Source organism: Zerene cesonia, chromosome 7, assembly GCF_012273895.1.
Source record: "Zerene cesonia ecotype Mississippi chromosome 7, Zerene_cesonia_1.1, whole genome shotgun sequence".
Taxonomy (NCBI): Eukaryota; Metazoa; Arthropoda; class Insecta; order Lepidoptera; family Pieridae; genus Zerene; species Zerene cesonia.
In genome coordinates, this window is record NC_052108.1 from 2,706,986 (window position 1) to 2,718,415 (window position 11,430).

Here is an 11,430-nt window from a genome sequence, read left to right on the forward strand (position 1 = left end):
ACAATATTAAGTAATGTATAATTTTAATCGGAATTTCGGCTGATTTCGGTGGTATATTTTATCTGTAGGTACATTAACGTAGCACGATAAAGGGTGAAAGAACGTATCAGGTATCAAATGAGCTAAGCTGAGATTATATGAAATATCAGACAAGCATTAACATTAAACATTAAGCCAGCGTGGGCGAAGTGGGCGAAATATCAGGCGCGTGCCATTTTGACGAGGAGCGCCCACGCTGACAGCTTGCGATTTTTATACGTAATCTCCCCTTTACTTTAATTGAAAATAACGTGCGATTTATGTGATTGTATTCTCTAAGTCTGTAACGGCATAGAGAGTTTATTTCGAACGGTTGAATACCGCGCTGGTAAACTGTAGTCTATATAATCGTTATAAAATGTTAAATTTAATTTTGAACTAATATTTATCTGTGTGCTGTTATATACATTTATTGGTAATAAAACTTGCACTTAGGTGTTAAATAAATTTAGGTATATATGCCTAGTTGCAAAGTGATTCTCGCTCAGATCACAACGCTTTTGCTGGTGCATTAGCTTATATGGATAGTGTATAGAATTATAAACAAGAATTGTAATAGAAATATCAAATTGTTTTTTATCTACCCACAGAATTAGGGGTAATGTGTGGCTCGGTCTGGATTTTGAACTCGAGATCAACGCACGCCGTGAACCTGTGACCTCACATCATTAGTAGTATTATTTTTACTTATAATTGATTGGAAGCGAGCCTAACCACAAATTGGATGAAATGTTTATGATGCGCGTCTAAAAGGTTTTTGATTGCTTTAAAATTTTATTTATTAAAATCGCGGTGAAATCGATCTCTGAAAGAAATTTCCATTTTGTCTCAAAGCAATAAATTTTGTAATGGAGTCGCTATAAGTAGTTTTCAATCTTCATATTTACTAATCTACACTAATATTAAAGAAGTAATGTCACTAATATAAAAAAGTACCTAATTGTGTGAGTTTGTAGGGGGCATTCATTGTATCTGAAGATCCAAAAAATATTGCTAATAGGCAACCTCGCTGTACGTCATGGGCCTTATTTTATATTTACCCCGAGTGGACCCTATATAATTTTGATTATTAAAATTTTGCTCATCGACGTGTTTTATTGTCTAGTATATACTATACATTACGTAATATAGTTATCTATAGTAGGTAATATGCTGGAAACATAAAACTGCGTACTGTTGGATGTTCTATATATTTTTATTGTTCACTTTAGTGCACTAAAGTCGTAAACTTGGGACTTGTCGCAACGCTGAGCGCTTCCGTACTTCAGGCGTAGAAGCGTCGTGTTTAGCGAATGGCGATTTATGAAAATTTTGAGGTTAATTTTCGTACGTAATTATTAACAAAAATATAATGGAAATGAAAATATTATATACCTAATAAGACCAGCATCAACAATGTTGCCTTCGGTATATTATATTTTCAAATGATTTAAAAAAAGAAGAAGGTTTACAATTCGACTGTAGTCTTTTTGTTTTTGTAACCTCAGTTCTTTCGATTGGATGTACCGATTTTGATGATTTATTTCATTTCAAAGTTGGTGTCTCCCGTGTGAACCATTGTCATTTTACATTTGGAGGATGAAAAATGAACAGAGATATAGGTCGCCTAGTGGCATCAGTTTCCCCACACCGTAACCGTGAAAAAAAAATCAAATCGAGATAGTGTCTGAATCCTGAGATTAGCGTGTTCAAGCAAACTCTTTGTCACTACATTATTCGTAAATATAATTTTTTCATTTAGGTAAACATACATTTTGGCGTGATTAAATAGAAAAAGATTCTACCTTACTTTGCCTTAGAAATATTTTAGTCATAATGTCTTTAGCTTCAGCTTGTTGTCTTCAAATGTAAAATCAGTTAATTTCTCCATGAATGACGTCGTTTCTGTACAATCCCGGGAATCGTAATGATCCAATCCTTGTTCAATGGTTGTATCGGTTGCCATGGTTTCGAGTTTGTTGGCATAATGCTTTATAGAGTTCCGTACCCATACGACAAATTTAGATAAATTCGGGACATTTGTTACTATGACTTCGCTGTCCGTCTGTCTATCTGTCGTCTACCACCAGGATGTATCACAGTTGGAATTTGTAGAAACGATGTATTTCTGTTGCCACTGTAACAATAAATAATGATAAATTGGATGGGTGATTACTTATAGGGAACCTAATAGTGTCGCGAGTGCAACTCGCACTTGACTGTTTTTTTGTATGTATCAAAGAAACGTTTTCATGTGGATGTATTAATACGTACACAAAGCTATGTCAACGGATGTTACCAGTCTGTAATTTCTTACCGAAAATAGTAGTAACAGCTTTGTTAACCTTTGTAAATATTTTTTAATTTTGTCTTAACGGGAATAGTTATATGATTAAAAAATAAATAAAGTGCTCAAGTCTTGAAAAAACCAAAACTTTCGATGTTTGAATTGTTATGGTATTTATATCGAAATTATATTATAAATTTATATGTAATATAAACCAAAATTGACCTAGAATGAGTAAGTATTATACCAACGCGCTCTTAAAACCTATTTATTTTTTCTCAAGTTTCCGAAGAATAATATTTTTATTTACCTATGAATTTTCTATTGTACCAGGTATCTATTTATACTTTTGCGTCTTCGATCGTGTTTTCAGATATTTACGACGAAAAGTTTCTTCGGTATTACTAAAAGTTTTATATTACGAAATCTATAGGACCGCTAAGTGTTCTCAAAGCGGTTCTGCTAGTCATTTATTGCTAAAGTTTTCGCCTTTACACCATTGTGTGGAATTTAAAATATTCTTTGGCCACATTTAATATCCACTTGTTTGCTGAGGTTGAGGTGCCTTTGGCATTGTTTAGAACATTTCGCAGTTTCAATGTTTGATTGTCGAAGAACGAACTTGATGGGCTAGAATCGATATATTTGGTTTACATTAACGTTGATGTACCTTTAAGAGAAAAATGATTTATTTTCTTATTTTTTCATTTTTATATATAATAGTAATTGTACATTAAAAAAGCAATTCCAATAAGCAATTTGGTGTGAAGGCTTTATTTTAATAAATACTTGCTAGAGATAAGAATAGAAATATAGATAAAACAAGTACTTAAGAGAGGAATGATTGTAACGTATATATATATATATATATATATATATATATATATATATATATATATATATATATATATATATATATATATATATATATATATATATATATATATATATATATATATATAGGTTTTAAAATTAATATTCAGAATCTGTTTAAAATTTTTGTTGTGAACAATATCGTATTTTAGGACAATTTCTTTTTATTTTCGTGCTTTAATTAATTTTCCAAGTACAAGTTGGACGACGGTTATTTTAAAAATTCAAACGTTAAACGCTTAAAATGACGGTCGACTTTGTGACCTTGTTTTCCTTACAAGAGTACCTATTAAATATAACGACTATATAAGTGCCATTTCATGAATGGAACCTTATAAATTTGTTTTGTACCACATCGCGTGTTTAATGACGATATTGATATAATTATTATTTTTAACAAAAAATAGAGCTACCTTAAAATTGTCAGGACTGGACTGAATTTAAATGGGACCACATGGCTAGCACCAGCTTTCAAATAATAAAAGAATCATAGAAATCGGTTCACCCAGTAAACAGTTATTAGGTATCAAATAAATAAATAAATACCGTCGAATTGATAACATCCTCCTTTCGTCGGTTGAAAATTATGAATTTCGTAGTACCGTAGTACTTTTCATTGGTTCGATATATGCATAGAAATATAATTTTTTATGGTGTAATTGACCACCTGCCCCCATAACATATAAACTGTAAAGACTAGCTGCGCCCCGCGATTTCACGCGCGAAAGTCCGTATCCCGTAGGAATATCGGGATAAAAAGTTGCCTATATGTTATTCCAGCTGTCCAGCTGTCTACGTACCAAATTTCATTGCAATCGGTTTAGTAGTTTTTGCGTGAAAGAGCAACAAACGCACACACATCCTTACAAACTTTCGCATTTATAATATTAGTAGGATAATCACAGTGTTTCAGTATAGGTGATGAAGTTACTTATGTAATGAAGTTATATTAGCTACCGTTGTAACTAATGCGTAATTAGATTGAAACTTTAAAATATCAAGAAATTGGATTGAAAACTAATTTGTTAATGCGTAGCTACCTGTCTGAATACTGGGGTCCCAGGGCGGGGGTTTAACTTAAAATGTCATTTTAATTACGGGCTTATCTGTATAGGAGACAGCGATTACGTCGAGAGGTTTGGGTGTGGGCGGGAAAAGAGCTTGCGCGGTTATAGACTATATAGATATTTTTATTCTGTGATAATAAATGGGAAACTAATCGTCAATGTTCGTATTTACTTGAAAAGGGTAGCACGTGCTTTTGATTTATGTTCCGTTACGTATGTATCTTATATTACATATATGCATGTTGTTTTGTATATGATTTAACGTTTTAATTATAAATTTTGGTTTTGGATATGACTTCAGTATCTATTCTTTTCGCGGTAATATGAATTAAATTATTTTTTTTAATAAAAAGCCACCTTCATATTTTCAGTACGAAAAAATAATCATACAAATCGGTTAACCAGAATTGATAACAAATTTTTGAAGACATTCGAAAACATTTATTAAGCACTTGTCTATTTCAATTGTAATGAGACTTACAAAAATTATACATAAGTTAAACTTAACGTAAGAACATAACGTTGGTGTCAAATGTTAATTGACAATAAAGTTTATGACGTCCATAATACGAGTGTACTGTTAATGGCGTAATACGCGTGTGTTTAGACATTAGGTACATTATTAAATTTAGACAGTTATATTAAATTGCATATTAAAGGACACGCTTAAACATATGAAAAAATATGTCCATTTTCCCTGGCATTTCCCGTTACTGAAGAATGGTTACGACGAAAATTTGATATACTGATTAAAACTGTTCTTACAAGCTGAAAAATGATGAAAAAAAAATTCGTTTGGCATATTGTAACGTTATGTTAACAAGTACGCCAATAAAATACACGAAAACTTTCATTGGGAACTTTCAGTGTCAGATTTTGTGTTTCACCTGAAATTGTTAAACGCTCGCCGATTCGTTTATGAAAAAATCAACTGTAACAATATCCTTTGACACAGACGAAACTCCAAGAGCTGTGTATTTAGTGTTTTGGCTTTTTGATATCGAATTGTTTTTGTAGCAGCCTCTCGTTCGTCATGTTATTGCAATGCGATCGTTTGATTACAAAGCACTGGTCGGTTCGTTTATACGGCCTGCCATGTCTGGCTGTTTTCGTATATTTCTTTCTCTAAAAATTAAAATTCCATAACGTCGAAAATGATTGTAAAGCGTGCGTTTCATTTGACTAATAAATCGTAAATTATTTTATTATTACTGATAATTAAGGTATAAATATTAATAGACCTGCTATATCAAGCAGTGCTTGGCAATCTCTATTTAAGACGTACCTATCGAAAATTACTTTTCATGACATTAGATTCCAGTTATAATTTTATCTGCGTAAACGAAACGTTCGATTAAAACAGATATAAATATAATAGATATCAGACGAATAAATCACCAAATGAGATCTTTAATACTGTATGGTATTGCTGACCTGTGACATTACAAAATAAACGAGTACGGGTTTACGAGTTATTCTCCATCGCATTCTCCGCATAGTTCGAAATAGCTGGTGTTCAATGGATTCACTTAGAATTTGTGTCATCCAGCATCTCTATTGGGAATATTCCAGTGTATTCTGATGGGAATCAATTTTGCCCTGTGTGGAAAGGTATACACAGTACATTTGGCTGTACTGTCGGAATGTTGATTGTAGTGTTAGCTTTATAATCACAATGTACAGTTCGGAATATATAATGTAACTGCGGTCGGAGTGGACTGAACTGAGTTAGTTAGTTAGTTTATTGTATGATCCCATTCCCAGTTTGGTAAGATAGTCACAGTTTTTCAGTTTGCACTAAACAAGTTGTAGGTAATTTTTATAATCCACCTCATCAGAAAATAAGCATATTGATGTAACACGTCAATAAAACTGTGTAAGGTGTTATATGATTTTTTGATAAGGTTAATTGAATCGCTATCTGTCTTTTGAATTTTTTTATTTAACGTATATGCATTGTGTTAGTGTGCATTATGTTAATGAGAATGTCCATAACGATTATGAATCTATAATGTATGATTGATTGATATTAAACTTGTTGTATCAGTAAGTCACGTAGTATTCTGTGATTTATTGTAAACATATTATTGAATAGATTTGCAATGTAACCTTGTACATGGCTATTGTATTACACAATGCAGACCGCGTTACTCTCAGATCGTTTACAATGGCTTCAGTGACCATATCGCGCGAAACTGTACATTCAGTTTATGCAGTCACTGAACCTGTGTCGAACAATGCTAGTAAACAGGTCAATAGCTTCCTCTTCCGTCTAAAATGTTTTATAATATATTAGTATAAGAACATTATACAATTCGCAACAATAAGACGTAATTTTTCTTTGTTACAGGAATCGTCACAAAAACAAGAAACCGGCGATCCCTAGAAGCACCTAACTCCAAGACTGATACCTCCTTACCGTCTTCCAAAATTTCTCCTAAAAGTACTTTTAGTTTAACATTTGGTATAAAACCATCAACGAATAAATTATCGAGTACCACTGCCCCTCTTAAAACCTCAGATAGAAGACGTAGTTCAGAAATTGGTTCAAAACCTAGTTGTATACCTCTTTCTAAAAGAACTCCGGATAAAATTATCCGTACGTCTACTTCGCCTATTAAAGTAGACCCATTAAAGGATTCATCAAAAACTGACAGCACGCATACGAAATTAAGAAACGAACGGTTGAAAAATAGATCTCTCCGTAAAAGCCCAGAAAAGGCAAAGAGTGATTCTGAAAGTAACCGTAACGATAGAACACAACGAGCTCAAAAGAATTATGAAAGTGCTAATGAAAGGTATCATAGTTCGAAAAAAAGACTGACTAGTTTAGATAATTCTATGAGAGAAAAAAGTAATGCTAGAAATACGTCTAGTAAGAAACTTTTAGATAATAACTCACCTATTAATTCTAAAGTTAATACTTGCGTTCAGGGCTTAGAAAATTCTTCAGACTCTAAAAGTATGTCTACGCTTCATGAACCTGTTAGAACACACACAAGTTCTAGACTTTCACAGGAAATGGATAGTCTAGCTGCATTAACTAAACAAACATTAGATAGAGTTAACAAATTGTCAAATAATTTAAATAGTAACAAATTAAATGTTAACCCATCAGAATCGAATTTTAATACACTTTTTGTATCAGGACCCTCCGAGCAACAAAATAATAACCACACATTTAACTATGGCCTCATTCAGGAGAAACCTGCAAAAAATAGAGGAGTAACAGAAAGATTAAAAGATATAGATGCAGCAGCTCAGAGATTGATCGACTTTGAAAAGCAAAGTGCAATGTTTTCTGATCTCAATAATGATTCGTCTAGTCAAAATCGCCGTCTAGATAATTCGTCGACGTCTCATCTTACGCCTGTATCTATATTGAAGAGAAAATCAATTCATGAAGATACTGCTGCTACTAATACCCCAAACAATTCTATTGCTTCACCGCCTGTAACTTTCTCACCTAACGTCGTTGAGCCACGTAGTTGTCGATCTGAAAGCAGGCAACGTCAAGGAATCCTAAAGAAACGTCGAAGTTTAGATGAGTCCCAAGTTGCAAGACGCAGATCTTGCAGCCCTGAAGTCTCATTCGCCGATGACGGATCGCCAGATACATGTAAACCAATCCTCAAGAACAGACGTTCATCCTTGGAAGACGTAGTCCGTAACCGGTCTCCAGATGGTCAGATCCATGGCATTTTAAAAAGGAAAATGAGCAAAGAAGAAGAACATGTCAATGATGACATATCTCACGGATCTCCAGAACCACACGGGATCTTGAAAAGAAAATCGAATTCAAGTTCAGGTAGTAGCACAACATCGTCTCATGTTTCCATTGCCCAAGCCGTGCTGCTGGCAGCTGCGGGTGGGGCTGAGATTATAGAACGAGAAGAAGATAAGGATGCGGTGCGTCCAATCCTTAAGAAGAAAAGTTTTTCCGAAGAAAGACCATGTCTTGACGTTTTGCCTTTAGATACACCCAAACCAATATTGAAAAAAAAATCAACAGATCACGACGATTACGACTTAGAACTTCCCAAAAAACCAATATTAAAATCATCGAAAAAACTATCTGGCGACGAAGGGCATGCTTCTAGTTTCGATTTGAGCGAAGACGACAGAAGCTCCCGTAGGCCTTCACTGCTCAGATCGCGAACATCCGACCATTCAGGCTCCGAATGTGAGACGGCAGTGAAGCCGATATTAAAGCAAAGAGGATCAAGTCTCACTAGGGAACGCAGCCAATCCCCGCGCCCACGGTTGTCGTTCTGCGCCGACAACGACGCTAGTTCTAGTGCGACTAATTTCAGTAGCGAACCGAACGACTTACTAGCGGCTGGACCGCGGCGAGTCTTAAATCTTTCCTCTCCCTCCGATGAAAGTTATCCTAGTGCGGTTATAAGACGACGAAACCTTCGTCCGAAAGCGAACCCACGGTCTATGAGTCTAGTGTGTGACGTCAACGAGGAGTTATTATCTATCTTAAACAATCGCAGACGACAAGTCGATGAGAATTTAGAAAACGGTCCCAACGAACTGTGGGACGGTAACGAAACAACAGACGAGAATAGTCAGAAACAATTCCCTTCCATCGCATCGAGAATTAAAGATATGGAACAGGCGCTAACAAAGGATAATTTTCTGCGAGATCTGCCTTCAACGTCCAAATCCAAAAATAGGGATAAAGAACGCTACAAAACGCAACCTGTAACCATTGATGAGATGCGGTCAGTGACATCCAAGTGAGTATTTGCTTTTTTACGCTCGTTAATAGTAGTCGTGCATAAATTACTCATATTACACCCAGTAAATTAAGCGTTTAAATCGGCCTAAATTATTGTTTTTTTTAATACTAATATGCCCCGAGAATGTATTTTGTGCAAGGGTGATTGTTCTTTATACCGGTTGTTATAGAGGAGTGAAGTGAATTTTGGCAGTCGGCCATTATTTTGATGAGTGAACGTAGCGTTGGCCGGTCTTAAATGTTAGAGCAAGTTCTAATGTTTTGTGCCGTTTACTCATTTGTTTTGTGTGCTTCCTTAACGTTTAGCGAATATTCGCATACACATTGTTAACTGTATTAACACGACTTTATTTTATATCTGTACTTATAATATAAAACTGACGAGTTTGTTTGTTTGAGCGTGGTAATCTCTGGAAGTACTTGACCGATTTCGAAAAATTCTTTTACTGTTCGATAGATACGTGTTCCCTTAGTGTTGTTATATTATGTGAGTTGATGAGTGGCTGTATAGTTTTTACCAGTTGGACTGCTCGTGCTGTACATATAGCTTAGTTGTAACTACGACTATTAATCGTAAAAGAGGCCAATTCATATAATTAATTTGGGAATAGGAGTTTTGCATCACACATCCATTAAATACTTGTAAATCGATTTTAAAATCAATGCGCTTGGTGCTAATTTTGCGTACTTCATATGTCTGACATCACCAGCATTGGTTCAGTTTGCTGTTTGAATCATTTTCAGTCTCGATAGCGCAAGGATTAAAATTGTACTGCATATCGCTTTGTGCAGTTTTATTGTGAAGTTCTTTAAATCGTAGAAATATGGATCAATTTCTAATAGACTGGCCGACATTTGAATTGTGAGTAATATAACGCTAAGTATTTAATGTAACATTGATGTTATCAACATATTTCAAAACGTGACAATTGAATTAGAATTACTATTAGATTAAATACTTACTAGTACTTTAATTTTTTATTTTTATTACGCACTTATTAGCTTCATCCTTTAGACTAGATTTTGACCCACTTTAAACGGATTTAATTCGATTAATCGATTTATAACAGATTTATTTTAAACTTTGTACACTTCAAGAATTGGTGACTACACAATAATTTTATGTTTTTACTTTATTATTATGATCTGTTTATGTATTGGTTCGTATATATTCGTCTAACTCATCATTAAAAGTTTTTTTTAACTATATTCATTAAGTACAAATATCTTGTGTTCTACATTTGTTAACCTTGAATTTACATATTCCATAGACAGTAGACACATATAAATAAATGAGATATTAATAATTGTCCGTCCAAATGCTTCCAAACGCCTTTCTCGACGCGTTCCGATCTATCTTTGTGCACGTTTTATTGTGTTTGCCACCCAAGGAACAAAATTAAATGTTCTATCACAGTTCCGATCGGCTAATGTAATCTCGTTAGTAATTAACCAGCTCTGGTGTGTCTCTGGTACTCGAGTCGGCAAGTTGATGACGGAAATACGCGTTCCAGTAGTTACTGGGTCAACAACTATTTCTGGATCTGTTGTGCTTCACAGCACGCCACCCATAGTTTATAGCGGGAACATCTGATGCGATTGTTGCCTTTTTAATCGCGTGTTTTTAGTAACAACTCACGTTTATTTCTTTATAAACAACATTTATTTTGATCTGCAATTTAATCTAATAAAGCAACGGACTCGTTTTCCTTTTAAGGATAGGATAGAATGAAATCGCGGAATGACATGCTAGGAAAATTTTATTTGTGACTATCGGTAAAATCGAATGCTCATTTATCAAGCGTATTAAACCATTTGATTTATGACTTCCCGACGAGTCGCGGACTTTTATACTTTGGGTTATGTTACCAATAATGTCAAACTTCTCCAAATCGATATGTCGGCGTCGTCAGTCCAGATCACTCACGCTATAATTCATCGAAATTTATGAAGGTGAACTAACTCTACCACCGTCCCTCTCTAACGAACGGCTGCGTTCTACATTAATACGTTTCTTTTCTCATTTCGCAGTTTGGAGCCGGGCCAAGCGAGTTTTCAAGCGTTCGGCCCCGCGGGCTGTAGTTTTCCGACCAATTCCGTCGAGTCCGGTGCTCCTTTCTCGAACAGGGGCCCCTATGTTGGGGAACCCGTGCGAGATCATTTCACAGACCTGAAGTCGCCTCCTTTTAGTACTAGTTCCTACATACCGAAGTTTCCAGTAGCCAACGGTGACACGGAATCCTCAAACTCCAAAACAGACAGCTTCGGGGAGGCCTTGTTTTTAGACTTCGAGAAGATCGCTGAAGACGCTGAAGGGAACCAGTCGACTCTTGATGAAATAGAAGAAGAGGTGAATAAAGTTCGCGTCGCCTTGGACGAGGACAGCCGCGCTCTGGAGGAGGACGAGAGGAATCAAGCAGAAGCAGATAATTGGAGTC

At 35.1% G+C, this 11,430-nt stretch overlaps 1 protein-coding gene across 1 annotated transcript in view; it reads left to right on the forward strand.

The window, feature by feature from the left end:
• LOC119828195 overlaps positions 1-11,430 on the forward strand; it is a gene marked incomplete at its 3' end in the record, with an annotated part of 143,980 nt that overhangs the window by 58,116 nt on the left and 74,434 nt on the right. Inside the window, exons 5-6 of the mRNA XM_038350296.1 lie at positions 6,596-8,990; positions 11,024-11,427. Of these exons, the coding sequence (XP_038206224.1) occupies positions 6,596-8,990; positions 11,024-11,427 (2,799 nt within the window). The remainder of the gene's footprint in view (positions 1-6,595; positions 8,991-11,023; positions 11,428-11,430) is intronic.